The sequence below is a fragment of the Oryza sativa genome, chromosome 6 (genome assembly GCF_034140825.1).
Source record: "Oryza sativa Japonica Group chromosome 6, ASM3414082v1".
Taxonomy (NCBI): domain Eukaryota; kingdom Viridiplantae; phylum Streptophyta; class Magnoliopsida; order Poales; family Poaceae; genus Oryza; species Oryza sativa.
This window is the reverse complement of record NC_089040.1, coordinates 18,464,924-18,482,122: the sequence shown is the minus strand read 5'-3', so window position 1 is coordinate 18,482,122 and position 17,199 is coordinate 18,464,924. Positions and strand designations below refer to the sequence as shown.

General features: G+C 46.1%; 2 protein-coding genes across 3 annotated transcripts; both read left to right on the top strand.

Moving 5' to 3' along the window:
• The first annotated feature begins 326 nt into the window (after positions 1–326).
• On the top strand, positions 327–2,137 carry LOC4341116 (zealexin A1 synthase). The gene is made up of 2 exons (XM_015786356.3): positions 327–1,294; positions 1,419–2,137. Exons 1-2 carry the CDS (start codon positions 395–397, stop codon positions 2,034–2,036), a joined length of 1,518 nt encoding a protein of 505 aa, XP_015641842.1. The 5' UTR covers positions 327–394; the 3' UTR covers positions 2,037–2,137.
• An 11,373-nt stretch (positions 2,138–13,510) lies between these two features.
• LOC4341115 (uncharacterized) lies at positions 13,511–15,333 on the top strand. Of its 2 annotated transcripts, XM_015786255.3 has the most exons (3): positions 13,511–13,928; positions 14,011–14,185; positions 14,385–15,333. In XM_015786255.3, exons 2-3 carry the CDS (start codon positions 14,041–14,043, stop codon positions 15,026–15,028), a joined length of 789 nt encoding a protein of 262 aa, XP_015641741.1. In that variant the 5' UTR covers positions 13,511–13,928; positions 14,011–14,040; the 3' UTR covers positions 15,029–15,333. The 2 variants fall into 2 exon arrangements, with proteins under 2 accessions (XP_015641741.1, XP_015641739.1); XM_015786253.3 differs by having other exon boundaries at positions 13,511–14,185.
• Positions 15,334–17,199: the final 1,866 nt, after the last annotated feature.

The following is a 17,199-nucleotide window of genomic DNA, read 5'->3' as shown; positions in this document are numbered from 1 at the left end:
GACACCGTTGACTTTTTAGTACGTGTTTGAACATTCATCTTATTCAAAAAATTTAAGTAATTATTTATTCTTTTCATATCATTTGATTTATTGTTAAATATACTTTCATGTACACATATAGTTTTACATATTTCACAAATTTTTTAATAAGACAAACGGTCAAACATATGCTAAAAAGTTAACGGTGTCAAACATTTTAAAACGGAGGGAGTATGTGCGTTTTAATTTTCCAAAGCAAGCTGATGTGGCGCCCCTAGTATTCCAACGATCGATAGATTAATATTCCCACCAACAATAATGCGATGCTCTTAAGTCAACTTCAGCTAACAATAGAAAATGAGCAGCAGGGGATCACCTAATCACAAACTAATCACACAGCTCGGATTGCTCAATCATGGACGCAGCTGTGTTCTGCTGCTTGCTAGCTCTTCTTCCTCTTCTACACTACCTCATCACGCTCTTCCTCCATGGCTCACGCGACAGCGACCTGCGGCTACCTCCTGGGCCATGGCGCCTCCCGCTCATCGGCAGCCTCCACCACCTGTTCTTCGGCGCGCTCCCGCACCGCGCGCTGCGCGACCTGGCCCGCCGCCACGGCCCCCTCATGCTCCTCGCCTTCGGCGACGCCCCTGTGGTCGTCGTCGCGTCCACGGCCGGCGCGGCCAGAGAGATCCTGCGGACGCACGACGACAACTTCTCGTCGCGGCCGCTGAGCGCCGTGGTGAAGGTGTGCACCAGGCGCGGCGCGGGCATCACGTTCGCGCCCTACGGCGAGCACTGGCGGCAGGTGCGCAAGATCTGCCGCCTCGAGCTGCTGAGCCCCAGGCGCATCCTGGCGTTCCGCGCCATCCGCGAGGAGGAGGCGGCGCGGCTCGTCCGGGCCATCGGCGTCGCCTCGCCGCCGCTCGTGACGAATCTGAGCGAGCTCCTCGGCAACTACGTCACGGACACGACGGTGCACATCGTGATGGGCGAGCGGTTCCGGGAGCGCGACGCCCTGCTCCGGTACGTCGACGAGGCGGTGCGGCTGGCGGGCAGCCTCACCATGGCCGACCTGTTCCCGTCGTCGAGGCTGGCGCGGGCGATGAGCAGCACGACGCTGCGCAGGGCGGAGGCGTTCGTCGAGTCCCTCATGGAGTTCATGGACCGAGTCATCAGGGAGCACCTCGAGAAGAAGAGGTCGTGTCAGGGAGGAGAACGCGAGGAGGACCTCATCGACGTCCTCCTCCGGCTCCAAGCAGAAGGAAGCCTGCACTTCGAGCTCACCATGGGCATAATCAGAGCAGTCATTTTTGTAAGCTCCTTCATGCTGCTATCTTCATGTCACGAATTGTGTTAATTTTTTGTGATATATATTTTGTACCGATTGATCGTTTGACAAGTTGAGAAAAACAATATATATATATATATATATATAGGACCTTTTCTCGGGTGGGAGCGAGACGGCGACGACGACGCTGCAATGGGCCATGGCGGAGCTGATGAGGAACCCTGGGGTGATGTCCAGAGCGCAAGCCGAGGTTAGGGAAGCCTACAAGGACAAAATGGAGGTAACCGAGGAAGGCCTAACTAACCTAACCTATCTACAATGTATCATCAAGGAGACCCTGCGGCTGCACACTCCCGGGCCATTGGCTCTACCAAGGGAGTGCCAGGAGCAATGCCAAATACTCGGCTATGACATACCGAAAGGAGCTACGGTACTCGTGAATGTATGGGCTATTTGCACAGATAACGAGTTTTGGGATGAGTCGGAGAAGTTTATGCCAGAGAGGTTCGAGGGTAGTACAATAGAACACAAAGGTAACAACTTCGAGTTCATACCATTCGGTGCTGGGCGAAGAATATGCCCTGGGATGCAATTTGGGATTGCTAATATTGAGCTGGCTCTCGCAAATCTTTTGTTTCATTTTGATTGGACTCTCCCTGAGGGCACTCTCCATAGTGATTTGGATATGACGGAAACGATGGGGATCACTGCTAGGAGGAAGGAAGACCTTTATGTGCACGCTATTCCATTTGTACAACTCCCCTAATCCTAGTTGTTTCGTGTCATTAGCTTGTTGGTTCTCCTCGCACTACTGTACTTCGACTCTTGGAGAAGAAGAATAAAAACACACATGCCATTTTAATCCTACAGTTTTCTTTGTGTGTTTAGTGGATTTTTTTATAGGTCGTGCACCCTCTATCTTATAATATAAGAGATTATGCCTTTTTTTTCCAATGATTAAGAAAGTATCAAAATGACAAATGAAAGTACAAAAGCTAATAATTGATGAAATAAAGTAGTACAAAATGTGGGTAGGTGAGTAAAAAACTAGTACAAAAGTAGATAGGTGAGGAATAAAGTATTGTCTTGAGATCATAAATACCTTATATTTTAGAACAAATTTGAGTGGGATAATGTTTTATGGGATGGAAGGAGTACTACACCAACGTGCCAGGAAAATAAAGGAGTACCATGCATGATGCATCATGCAATGTTTTGATGATATATGTGAATGGTCCAGTTGTTGAGCAAAAATATCCATCCATGGGTCCCCCCCACGTCGCCCAGGCGCAGGCAACACGGGGGGCGAACCCTACCGCCGCTGCCGCCGCCTCCCTCTCCCCCCTCCCCCTACCTCGCCGCCGCCGGAGCTCACCACCGGCAAAGCCAGTTGGTGAGCTAGGATGGCGGCGGCGGGGCCTTCTCCGTGGCGGCGCTCCCTCTTTGGCGTGGGGGAGGTGGCGTTTGCCGGCGTCGGTACGCTGGTGAGAGGTGGCGACGAGGTCTCCCAGCTAGGCGGCGGCAGATCCGGCATCGCCATAGCCGGATCTGGCAAGCCCTCCGATTTTCGGCGGTGGAGGAGGCTACTGCGACGCGAGGCGCGTGGGCGGTGGCGACAGCGCGCGCATGGCGGCGCGTGGGCAGAGTCGGCGCGCGCGTGGCGGAGGCCGGCACTGGCGGCGGCCGCTGGCTCCCGTGGTCGGCAAGGTCGGGGCCGGCTGGGGTCTCCACCCCGCCACTTCTCCCTGGTGGCGCGTGGGCGGTGGAGGCCGGCGCTGGCGGCAGCCGCCGGCTCCGGTGGTCGGCAAGGTCTGGGCCGGCCGAGGTCTCCACCCCGCCACCACTCTCTTCCTCCTACCTCTCCACAACCACTCTCTTCTTCCCCTTCCCCCTTCCCCTCATTCCCTTCTTCTTTCTTGTGATGTCCCTCTCCTCTCTGTGCCGTCGGCACAAACGAAGCAGAAGGGGAGGTCGCTACTCCATTTGTACAACTCCCCTAGTCCTAGTATTTTTCGTGTCTTTAGCTTGTTGGTTCTCCTCGCACTACTGTACTTCGACTCTTCGAGAAGAAGAATAAAAACAGACGTCATTTTTAATCCTACAATTTTCTTTGCATGTTTAGTGGTTTTTTTTATAAGTTGTGCACCCATCTGTCTTATAATATAAGGGATTATGCCTTTTTTTTCAAAGATTAAGAAAGTATCAAAATGACAAATGAAAGTACAAAAGGTAATAGTTGATGAAATAACACTACTACAGAAAAGGGTTTTAGTGCCGGTTTTCCCAACTGTCACAAGGGAGGCGGCACTGATTTGAAAATCAAAAAGGTGTTGGTTCCTTAGAACCGGCACCTTTTAGGTTCGATGAATAAAAAAAAAGCCGGCTCGAGCTGACGCATCGAGCCGAGTTGTCCCTCCTCCTACATCCGCAAGAACTCCTCCCACATCCACAAGAACTCCTCCCACATCCACAAGAACAGAACAAATTTTGATCCACAACATTCATCCCACAACATTAGAAGATGGATCCATCCCACAACATTCATATCACAACACAAATTTATGCAATAAAAAAAAATCACACCGCCGCCGAAGAAGTGAGAGGGGGAGGGTAGGGAGAGGAGGGGTTTGCTTGGCTTGGTGGCTTGCCTTGTTGAAGAAGATCCGGCCACCAGATGAAGTCGTCGTCACGCCATCGGTTAGTCGCCTTCGAGCCGTTGCACCATAGCCCGCTGTCACGTCTCCTCCGCAAGCCTGCCGCCCCTGCCGCCGCCTCCCCTCCCGCCAGATCTGGCGGAGTGGAGGGCTCCTCCCCGCCGGCGAGCCCTCCGCTGCCTCCCCTCCTCAAGCCCGCCGGCTGCCACCACCTCCCCTCCTCGAGCCACCCCGCCCGACGCCGAAGTCGGATCCGACCACCCCGCCCGCCGCCGACCCCGCTAGCCCCACCTACCGCCGACCCCACCCGCCGCTGACGCCTCCCCTCCTTCCGCCACCGCCTCCCCTCCCGTCGGATCTGGCGGAGGGGAGGGCGCGGTCGCCGCTGCTGCCTCCGCCGGCCAGCCGCCGGCGGCGGGAGAGAAGGGAGGGAGAGAGACGAGAGAAGAGAGCGAGACAGAGAAGAGGCGAAGAAGAGAGCGAGAGAGTGAGACCACATCTCCTCACGTCGCCTCATCGTGGTAGGGCCCGCCGGTTCGGCTCGATTTCTAGGGTGTCGTTTTTTTAATTAACCGACACCTATAATATATTATATGTGCCTTTTTTAAAAAAAGGGACACTAAATATAATAGGTGTCGGTTTTTATTTAGAAGCACATGTAATTACTTAAAGGTACTGGTTTTTTGCGATTTCAATTCATGGAGGTGGAAAAGGGCCTATAGGTGCCGGTTTTAACACTACCGGCACCTATAGTGGCGACACCTATTTGATGTTTTGGAGTAGTGTAAATTAGTACAAATGTGAGTGGGTGAGTAATAAACTAGTACAAAAGTAGATATGTGGGGAATAAAGTATTGTCTTGGGATCATAAATACATTATATTTTAGGACAAATTTTAGTGTGATAATGTCTTATAGGATGGAAGGAGTACTACACCAACGTGCTAGAAAAATAAATGAGTACCATGCATGATGCATCAAGCAATGTCACTACAACAAACCTGTTAATCCATCATGGATTAACAAGATTCTTGTAGTGTGTGCCAATGTTTCGATGATATATGTGAATATGCGGAGTATACTGAACTTATAATGAAACATTAAACTAAGCAAACATTAGGCAGCGAAGAAGGGAGGGGTAGATGGAGGGAGTGTGGAGAGGAGGAATTCGCCGGATCTAGCTACCACAAGCTCGGGGGCGGTTAGATCCGACCTCCATGAGCTCACAACGAACAGATCCGCACATGGGGCGACTAGCACAACAGTGGCGGGCGGACAAACTTTTTCACAGCAGCAAGTGTTGGATACTCAGGTGAGAAGCGGGGAGACTCTACACCACTATCCTTGACTTTGTCGAATCCGACCGCCAATAGGTAGGTGGTGATGGCTAGATCTATGCACGGGTCCGCATCGTGTTTCCATAATTCAAGCTTCATTGATTCATTTATATTTTGCTCACCGATCTCAATAGGACAGATTCTCAATCCACATTCATAATGCGTACAAATATGGTGTTGGCACTAATTCCTTTTCTAAACTGGTATAAATTGCCTTTTCTGTGGCAGTGAAGCTAATGTAATAAAAAAATAGACAACAAGAAAGTGTATCAATTAATATCATAGAATTTTGGTGAGTACAAGGAATTGCCACACAAAATTTGCATCTTCACTCGAAAACATAACATCAGGATAGCAGTGTTACTGTTAATGAGAGATAATAATAAACTTCCTTACCTGTTCTTCTTCTCTGATCTTCACTCACTAGTGCATCCTCGATCGATCGTTGACATGCCCGGAGCTGAATCGACATGCCTTCCTCTTCATCATCACCTTCGGCCTCCATCTGGCCCCATCACTATAACTGGCTCCTGAATACCGATCTCAGCATCTCTCGGCATGCCCTCTGCTCCTCCTGATCACCCAAGCTCCACGCAGCCGAAGATTCTTCAGTCTTCACATCTACTTAACCAGTTACCATAAAACTTCTTGAAGTTTTTGAATCTATAGGTAGTGTTTGAAAAATTTTAGGTATGAGATCTTTCACAATTTTGTGTACACTTTAAGAGTACAAGTTACCAAAGTTTGGTTAAGTTAAAACAGTTGGAGGCAACAGCTCGTACATGCTCAAAATTATGTTTCAATATATAGATGACTACATTCTATTGTAATTAAAACATTTATGACCAAATATTAAGAAAGAATTTATCATATCCACTGTTGGTATTTCTTAACGACATTACTAGAAATATAATTCCCAGCAATGGCGTAGAAACACTTCTGGTATATTATGCTTACAGAGTTCATCCGCAGGCGCACGGATATACCATTGTAGCATTTCACTCGAGAGTATTCCAAGGGTATCGTATTTGTTTTATCCCGTGGAAAGATCATGTAGAGAGAACTCAACTAATAATTTATATATTACTTGTGATAATCATATTCTAAGCAGGGGTTAATATAATCCAAGGGTAGAGTGACACACAAGCATTACTACTTATCCTCATAATAATAAATAATCTAAGCTAGGTGGAAAGAAAAGAGAAAGAGAATCTATTCCTATACTTCTAATATACATAGTATACATACATTCTAGTTAACTGATATACTAGCCAATACCCTCTATCCAATGCCCTCCTGGTACTTCGAGAAGCCACCCCTGACTGTCGAGTTCCTTATGACAGCCCGTCATGACCATCCAACCGGGGCTAAATATGGAGGAATACCCTCCCCAGGAAATTAACTTAGGATTATATATAGGCGCGGAGGAATACCCGTACTGAGCTGTCACCATCAGCGGCCCACCTCTCATCCGCAATATATAACCCCAAATAATGATATCCCGTAATTTAGACACCATGTGTAAACTACCAGATACTACTCTAATGTCATTATTATGACATAGAGTAATTGCATAAGCAAACACTATACCCGTACCAAAGGATCTTCCAGGTAAGCTAGCAGTATATTCAGTATAACTTGAACATAATGTAAAGTAGGTACTCATATACTCGGAAAGTATTTCAATACCCGGAATGTATTTAGAAGAGTATTCTAATAAAAGTACAAAGCTTACAAAAGAGAAAAGGAAAGCTACTAGAGCCATACCCGAACTCTTCCGAAGGCTTCCGGACTCCTGATTTCTATTCTAATTCTATTCCACCAGCTAGATACTACTAAACTAAACTTGAGAGGAATGATAGAGCTCTTGCTTGAGGTGTGTGTTGAAGTGAAGAGAGTAAGCTCTTTATATAGAGGTAGGTATGACGGTTATGGAAGGGGAATTGTCCGAAGTACCCTCCAACCGTCATTGGGGTGAAATCTTGGACGTCCATGCCAAACCCTGGCCTCAACGGTGGAGATGGGGGTTCGGCCGAACCCCCTGGTTCGGCCGAACCATGGGCTGGCCCAAACCAGCCCATCTTCGGCTAGCGACTTCCTCTATTGCTCCACTCTGCAGACTTGTGAACTTTGGCCCAATTCATCGTGTCAATTCTAAGTTCTTGGCCCATTCATACATAAGTTTGGTTGTCGACATCGTCCGATTGATTTATCGTTTGTGTTGATGTCGATTCTCCTCCACTTTGTTGTCATTCTCTGTAAAAAGGTTAGTAGACCTAATACTAGTGGAATATTATTATTTTAACAAACATATGCATTGCAAGCATCACCAATTCTCTCCTGTTTTAGTAATATTGATGGTCGAAACTGATCGATAACAACCGTCAACATCCACAATGAAAACATGTGCCCAAATTGAGCTATCTCAATTTAAGTTTGCTCAAATGCAGCCCATCTCCAAAACTGCTCCCATCAACAATAATATGATGATAATAAATCATGTTCAAACAAAAAAAACAGCAACCAAAGATGGCAATATATGAGAATCGATCCCTCTGACAAGGGGTCCAGGAGGCGATATGCAGACTATACCAAAACCCTCGCATGCCAACCCTCCTCTCACTACCGGCGATGCATCAGCTCCCTGAAGGGATTCATCAGAGTTTTGACAGTATAAGAGGTAGATACTACTGGGCTGGTGACAAACATTCTAGGAAATATCATATGATTAAGTGGACTGATCTAGCCTTTCCAAAGGATTTTGGTGGTTTGAGTCTCACTGAAACAAGAGCTTTAAACATTGCCTTGATTGCTAAATGGTTGATAAAAATAGAGTCCCTGGATAAGAGTTTGTGTGTTGAGCTTTTGAGGAAAAAGTATGTGAGGAATTCTGGGGTTTTTCAATGTCCAGATTCTGGATCCTAGTTCTAGAAGGGGATTATGAATATCAGGAAATGGATAAGATTAGGTTCAGAAAGGTCTTTGGGAAGGGGAGACCACATTTGGTTTTGGCATGATGCGTGGTATGGCACTTGCCCTCAGAAAACTTGCTTCCCAAGGATCTTTGAGATTTGCAATCAACAAAATATTTTAGTTGCTGAGGTCTCTACAGATGCTAGTGTTCTCACTTTTAATATGGTACCTCTCGATATCTTCTCAAGGATGATAAAATTATTCTAGGTAAAAACCAATAGTATGGCCTTTGCTAGTTGGATCATGGCAAGGATGGCGCGTGCGTGTTCCATTTTCTTATGGAGGCATTGCCTTTGGAGGTCTATTCTCGCAGTCCAAAGTGTTGCTGTAGTGGTGAATGAAGAAGAAGCTCGTTGCGGCATGAAACTTGTTGTCATGTCGTCCTTCATTTTTCTGTTTATTAATAATTATATGATGACCGAATCCTAGCTATTTAGAGGCCACGAATTGTGTTGGGTTAATTGTATCACCTTGCTACAATATCGGTGATCGATAAAGCTTCTAATGGCTAATGAGACTAGACGAGAGTCTAACGACGATTGACAAATAACATGTACACATAAATCCCTACAACTTTATAGGCCATTTATCATTGACAACAGTAAAGCTGATAATGGTGAGTTGTAATTTGTGACTGGAAAATTAGTACGACAGATTCTATCAATTGATATAGTAATTTAATTTCTAATTTAATTAAATTTGTTATTCTAAATTTTAGTTGATCTTGTAATGTTCCTTTTTACGCTTCTTGTTATTATTTATTATGGTCATGGTTACCGGCAGTAGCAGCCGGCCTCGTGGCCACGGGGGCATCGGCGGCGACGGTCTCCCCGTCGGTGGTGAGGCCCAGGAGCCCACCAACGGTTGCCTCCCCTTTTCCCCATCTCTCACCATGGACCACCGAATCCGGCCGCCTCCGACCTCTCTGCCCTGCATCCCTCCACCGGCGACTCCAACCTCGACGTCTATGGCCTCCTCCTGGCCGCTATGGCGTTGAATGCATCAGGGATGGAGGCTGCCCACATCCCCGAGGACCACTGCACCCACAGTGCCTACTCCGAGTACGATTATATATTCCTGCCGTGACATGTGCTTTACTTTTAATCATTTGTTGATTCCTGATTTTTTTTCTCCATCTGTTAGATAAACATGCATGCGATCTATTTATATTTATTAATGGGTCTTAGTCGACTTGATGAATTTTTTTTTAATGAACATGTCGATGATGTGTTGGTGATGCGATATACTACCTCCATCCCAAAATATTTGACGCCGTTGACTTTTTTAAAAATGTTTGACTATTCGTCTTATTCAAAAAATTTAAGTAATTGTTAATTCTTTTTCTATCATTTGATTTATTGTTAAATATACTTTTATGTATACATATAGTTTTACACATATCACAAAAGTTTTTGAATAAAACGAACGATCAAATATGTTTAAAAAAGTCAACGGTGTCAAATATTTAGGGAAGGAGGGAGTATTAGTGATGTTGATCTTAATTGGATATGTCATATTTGTCTACTTGTCTATGTTGATTGGGGGATCTCGGGAGACCTGAGGTTCAGTTGACCACTCGAAGAATAGGTTCAATGAATCAACGGATTGATCGAGCTGCCCTTTTTTATTTTTTGTCTTGTGGGAACCATCAGTGCCGATTCTTAACCTAGCTGTGATGACCATATTATCAGTTCTGAATGTTTACTGTCGGTTCGATTTCTGGCACTGACTAGGGGTTACGACTTACGACCCGACGATGTGGCAACTGGCAAGCTCTACCCGCTTCATCTTCTTTTCTACATACGGCTGTAGAAACCTTATCTACCAACGTACAAGGAATTAATGAATACGTACATTGCCCGGTCGTGCGATACCCAATTTTCTCGAGTTAATTAATCCAGGAAAGACGCTGGAGAGAAGGATTTACGATTCACGAAACCTGTTGTCTGATTTCTGGAGCGCTGATTGTACGCCATTCCGGTGGCGCGCGCGCCCGGCCGCCCATCCGCGATCAGCGCGGCGCGTCCGTCCGGCTAGGTAGACCTCGATCGCAAGCGCCGCAGAAGCCAGAGGCGGCGGCGGAGCGGAATGGCACTCCTCCCTTCAATGGCTCTGTCCTCCCGGGGTAGGGGCCACGTTGGATTTCTTTTATACGTTGGATGCCAACTCGGGCCTTGTTTAGTTGGGGAAATATTTTAGATTTAGTTATCACGTCGGATATACGGACACGCATTTGAAATATTAAACGTAGTTTAATAACAAAACAAATTACAGATTCCGTCAGGAAACTGTGAAACGAATTTATTAAGCCTAATTAATCCATCATTAGCAAATGTTTACTGTAGTACCATATTATCAAATCATGGAGCAATTAGGCTTAAACGATTCGTCTCGCAATTTACACGCAATCTGTGTAATTAGCTTTTCTTGTCCACATTTAATACTCCATGCTTTTTCTTGTCCACATTTAATACTCCATACATGTGTCTAAACATTCGATGTGATGAGTGAAAAGTTTTTGTCTTGTTCAGGGTATGGACACAAAAGAAGGGTGTTCTCAAAAAGAAAAAGACACAAAAGAAGAACCCTTTTAGTTCAAAAAAAAAAGCAAGAAGAAGAAGGCCCCATTTGGTGAGGCCGATCAAAATCCCAGCCCATTCTGATTGGAGGTTTAAGTTTACGTATGGCCATCACAACTTTTTTGACAAGTCCATTTTATACACCTTTGCTTTCTCTAAAACACGGTTAAACACTTGGTATTTTAAATAGTTGGTGGGTGTTAAATATGGATTAATTAGATCATGCCATTACAATTTTCACAGTCTTAAAAAATATCATTACTTTTTAACCATTTGAAATACTATTACAATTCCATAGCTATTAAAATATACAACTACTTACCCCTTCTCTGTCACACCCGGAAGTTTTCCCTTTTTCTCTAGTTTCTAATTCATTAAGAAATCGCTCCGCGAAATTATTTAAGTTAATTTGGAGTTAACCCTAATTATTAAATGCATATAATAAGAGGAATTAGTATGGTAGAATTTTTCTTGAGTTCCCCATGTTTAAATACGCTAACTGTATTTTTAGCGGAATTTGCGTATTTTTAGCGGAATTTACATAGCAAAGAAATAATTTTAATAAGTCACACCAATTCACAGGATTTAGTTTAATTAAGAAAATTCATTCCTCTCTCTCTTCGGCCGTCGGCAGTTTCCGGCCCACTCCCCCATTTCTCTCCCTGGAGCGCGCACGCCTTTGCTAGGCCAGCCCAAGGCCGCAGCTCGCCCACGCTCGACAGTGGTCGGGTCACCGACAGGTGGGGCCCACCTGTCGGGCCCGTCCCCTTCCTCCGGCCGGCTGCCCTAGCCGCCGCCTCCTCAGTCATGCGCCGCCCCGCCGCGCCATGTCCCTCTCCAAGTCCCTAACCAACTCGGCTTCCCTCCCCTGCATCTCCCGCGCTGAAACCCCCTCCTATGCGACTGGGATTAAACCCTATCCTAACCGCCGGCCGCCGCTAAATCCACCGCAAACTGCACTCCCCACCGCTATAAAAAGCATCCCCGTACCTAGGGGTGGAAAAAAAGCCCGGGCTCGTAAACTTAGCTCGGGCTTGGCTCGAGCTTGGTTGGCTTGGCTTGGCTCGGCTCGTAAGCCAAATGAGCCAAGCCCAAGCTTCCTTTTCAGCTCGTTGCTGAAATGAGCCGAGCCGAACTGGCTCGCGAGCCGCTTGTTTTGTCTCGCGAGCCTAAGCCATCATGTATTTATATCGACTATTTTACTTTTTATGGCGTTATTATTTGTCAACTTGAAATTTATCATTAAGATTGTGAAGAATTGAATATAGAAACTTATTTAAATTGTACATGTTGATAATTTGTTCTTACTATTTTTAATAATTACAATATATATATATATATATGAAGAGGTGTTTCAACATAAAGGCTTGCAAGCCAGCTCGAGCTGGCTTGAGCCAAGCTCAAGTTTTAGCTTGTTTCCCTAACTGAGCCGAGCCAAGCCAAGCCAAGCCTAGTTTGTTGTGACCCCTGCAAGCTGAGTCGAGCCAGGCTTGGCTCGACTCGTTTCCACCCCTACTCGTACCCTCCTCTCTCTTTTCGCTCGCTCCCTGCTCGCTCCCATGCCTAGGTCGTCGCCGCGCTGTCGCCCTAGCCACCGCCGCCATCTCCATTGCTCTGGCCGCCGCTTGCCATTGCTAGCCACCGCGCCTCGGCAAGCCAACACCGCCATTGGGTTCGCATCATTGTGGGCCGCCTCGTCCGCCGGTTCATGACCACCGATCGCCGCCGGATCTCGCCGTCACCCCCTCGGCGGTGAGCCGCCATTCATGTTCTCGCCGCCGGCCTCCTTTTCTCCTTTATCTTCCCTATCTAGTCCTCTTTTTCCCTACCTAGGGCCACCATCCTCGTCGTCGTCCTTCGCCACCGGTCGTCACCACCGTCGGTGAGGCCCCCTCCTCCTCCACTTTGTTTTGCCGTGTGTGCGCCACCGCCTCGCCGCATCTCCTCGTTGCCACCGCTGCTTTGTGCCGCCCCTCCGCCGACGATGACCATCGGGCTACGCGCTTGGCCATCGCCTCTCGGTCGGGACGGCTGGCTGCCTCGTTGGCGCCACGTGTGTGACACGTGTAGTCACGTGGTACAATCGCCCCCTGTCCTGTGGACTCGGTCCACCGTGGACTCGCTTGCCTTGAGTCACCGACAGGTAGGACCCGCATGTCGGCGACGGTCCATCCCCTCGCTAACATCAGCGCTCTCCTTTGTTGCGCAATAAATCGTTTATTTTAATTTTGCTGATAGCAAATTGTTATTAAAACTTTTAAAATTCATATCTAATTCATCCAAGCTCTGTATGTAATATGAAAATTCATATCTAATTTATCCGAGCTCTGTTTATAAAAAATTGTTGTTTATAATATGAATAATAATAGCGCACTCAACACATGTTAATTTCATGGATCACATTAATACGATTGTAGACTGTGTTGATAGTCATGCAATTAGAAATAGCACGGATTTCAATTTAGTAATTCTAAAATTTATAATTTATAAATATAATATCGTGCCCATCTTGCACTCTCAATTTTAGTGTTTTAATTATTATTAAGAAGTTGTAATTGACGTGGACTTTTTTTAATTTGAGTATCTATAATTTCAAAAGGCAAACCACACATTTAATTAGAATTTAAATTTTTACTGTCAATACTAATAGACCGTGCAACGCATCGGTTGACGACTAGTAAGCACAAAACAGGGGATTAACTGCCGTTGTATAGATCAGACAGATAGACGACGACTCAAGATCGAGTCGACTGCATGCTTTTGTGCTTCCATCTATTCCTCTTCCTAGACCAGATAGGTAGAACAAGTATAGATCCCATGCAAAGTCGCTTTTTTTCTCAGCTGAATTGAAATATCTCCCGAAGCATATATTCTGACTCCACTTCCTTCCTTCCTTCATACTCCCCTTGAGCAATGCAATCCATGCATGGAATAATGGACCATTCTTAATGCTGCATTTAGCTACATAGTATATAGGTAGTTAGGCAGCCAGAGACCGTTCTGAATTTCTGAGACTGATACATATTTGATGATTCTCCATCACTAACTATAGCTCACTACTACACATGTTGTAGATTGAGTTCCTTGCTGCACTGCATGTACCAGCTAGCTTAAAGATCAGTAGCTTCACTCGCTTTGTTAGCATTGTAGGGGAGGGATAGTTTGCATATCAATTGAGGAGTTTGTTTGTTCATACAGGTAGGTTGTTCCAATATAGAGCAGGCCGGCATGCAGTCACAGATGATGTATGCAGGTGAGAGGTCGGCGGCGGCGAGAGAGATGGCCATGGAGATGATGGCACCGGACCAGAGGCAGATGGGCAGCAGCTGCTCTCTCTTGGGCAGGTTCATATCTAGAGTCTTCAAGTGCAGAGGTAAGTGTACTTATCACTTCACATATGCTAAATTACTAGCAATAATAATCCAGCTGGATACATATATGTTGATTAATTATATATGTACACATGCATATATGTAAAATTTGCAAGTGAGAATTAATTTCCGATGCAAATCAAGCTTGGCTAGTTGATGCGATGTTATTTTGTGCAAAATTTTATGGTGAAATTAATTAAGGGCGGCAAGGACGCATGCGGGGCGAGAGGATGGACTACTACGGCGCCACGGCCTACCCTGCCGCGCAGACGTGCTACGTCAGCCCGGCCGCGCCCGCACGCGCCGTGGCCTTCGCCACCGCCAACGCCATGCGCCCGGAGCCGATGCAAGCCCATGCCGTGGCAGCCATGCCCATGCCCGGCGCGACGTACGGCGCCGCGTCGCCTCGGTCCGGCGGCGGCAAGCGCAAGAAGAAGTCCAAGAACAAGCGCGTCCGGTTCGCGCCGGCAGGGGCGGAGCCGGTGCCCACCGACGCGCCGCCGCCCGCCGCGCACTACGCACCACCGGCGGCGGCGGCGGCGAGCGGAGGCGGCCAGCTCCACCACCAGCAGCACTACCCGTCCGCCGACGCTGCCGCCGAGCCGTACTCCACGGCGGCGCACGGGCACGGGCACGGCAGGTACGCGTACGCGCCGTCGCCGCTGGCGCGGTGGGAGATGCTGGGCTCGGCGGGCACGCCGCGGCGGCACGAGTACTTCTCCGGCGAGTACCGGTGGTGCTACCCGACGCCGGTGCGCGAGGGCATCTACAGCCTCGCCACGGACGCCAACCGCCTCACCACCATCTTCAGCGAGGAGAATCCCAACGCCTGTGCCATCGTCTGACCAAGAAATTCACAATTGTCAGAGAATAATCAAAAGTTCTTCTTAGGGGACAAACTATATATATATAACTAGTGATTAGAGGAATATGATGCTTTCAGCGTTTTAATTTGTAGATAAGGTTGGTGACAGTAGTGTGAGTGGAGTAGCAGTAGTAGCTTTAGTTGGTGAAATGGACCTGTTCTAATGTTTCGGCTTATATTCTCATTGTCCCATGCATACTGGCTTTTGTTAGCACGAGTACTTTTGTTAACCAAGTTGGCAGTGTTAATTAAGTAGGTCTAGAAATAGAATTTGATCAGCACCAACAGTTTTTACCAGGGAGAACGAAAGGATTGATGCATATGGATATATATGATGCTCATTATTCTATACCCATCATCTAATTTGGCCCGAAATTTATATATGTAAAAGGAGATGCTTCGTTATCCCCTACTCTACTCGCAGACTTCATCTGACTTTGCTTGATAATGGCAGAGAGAGGAGCACAGTACGTGGGACTTTGCATGATTAACGAGTAAATTTCACTTTATGCCACCTTTAATAACCAAAGTTTTACAATAAACTAAGGCTCAACCTATATTTTCATATACTAACATCACACATAGTTACACTTCATTGCACCTTGGACCGGGGTTTACAACATAGATTAGCACAATAATAAGATATGTAGCTGGTTATATACTACATCCTATCAAATAAATCAAATGGTATTTCATTACACCGGGCAAATAGCAAATACTTTTGCAGCACACTAAACCCTGCTTGGCACACCTCTGCATTATAATCCAAAGCTGATTTTGAATTTTATTTTTTTTATTTTAAGATTGGTTTTATGTGTTTTTTTTTGTTACTTTTGGTGCCCGTTGTTTGTATGACTGCTGAGAAGACAAGTAAAAAAATATATATCTAATGTAATTCTTAAAACTCAAACTTCAAAATTCGAATTGAATTGAGTTGGATTATAATCTAAAGGAGTTCCAAAGCAGAGCCACTGGTATGTTGCGCCAGTATACCTTTCATGTTCTGTTATTTTCAACCAATATACCTTTCAACATTGTTATGTTGCACCAACAATAATGCTAGAGATCTAAACTCTATAACATCTTTGATAACTTCACCACTAAATATATATATAGTTTTGTGATACGGTGCCTTAAATATGTAGTTCCGTGAAACGTTCGATGATAAATATATAGTTTTGTGATATACATTCTTAAATCAGTTTGCGACGAGCTCACCTCTGGCCCTCTGCTACCTTCTGTTTGCTCCTCCGTTGACGCGACCGCAGCTACTTGCTCCGCCGGCACCCCGCCACTGCTTGCTCCGCGGCCAGCACTGCCGCTTGCTGTGCCGCCGTCGCCGCTCATTGTGTGACGTTCAGGCCCTGCTCGCTCCTTTGCCGCCGCTGCTTGCTTCACCAGCTTCGCTGCTTGCGCCGACGAAGCCCTCGGCTAGGGTTTGGAGCTACATTTGGGGCTGATTAACAAAGATAATAGTTATTGTTTCCTCGTGTAAAAATATAGATAATATATATTACGGAGCACACACACGTGAGCTACCCGCTACTCCCTCCGTCCCTAAATATAAGGGATTTTCGTTGGATGTGATACATCCTAGCACAGCGAATTTGGACAGGCTCTATATCTAGATTCATTATATTAGAATGTGTCACATCCAACCAAAATCCCTTATATTTAGGGATGGAGGGAGTAGTATTCATGTGCAAGTAATAGTGCTGGCTGTAGCAATATTATTATCAAAAAATAAATAAGAATGAGAAAATAAGAAGATGGAACAATAGAAGAATATAAGGTTAAAATTTTTAGTTTCACATCATTTACTATAAAGAACAATTTTAATAATATTAATATATTATCGATTAATGTGAGTATGTACCATACCATGGATGCGAGCAACCACCCTCATGTGTTTGGGGTAGTGACTAACCTCCTCTTTTTCTTACTTTTTTCGAAGTTCTCCGAACATATTTAGGTAAGGCAAAATTTGCTACAGGACACTCAAAAAATGTATAATTGGCTGTGAGACACCACAAAAACGTGACACGGCTGATGTACACTACAAAATTTGTGTAATTGGCTATAGGACACAAAAGAGGTGAGAAATTTTTTGAAATAGCGAGATTGCCCCTGACACGGAGCGCCGCAACCACC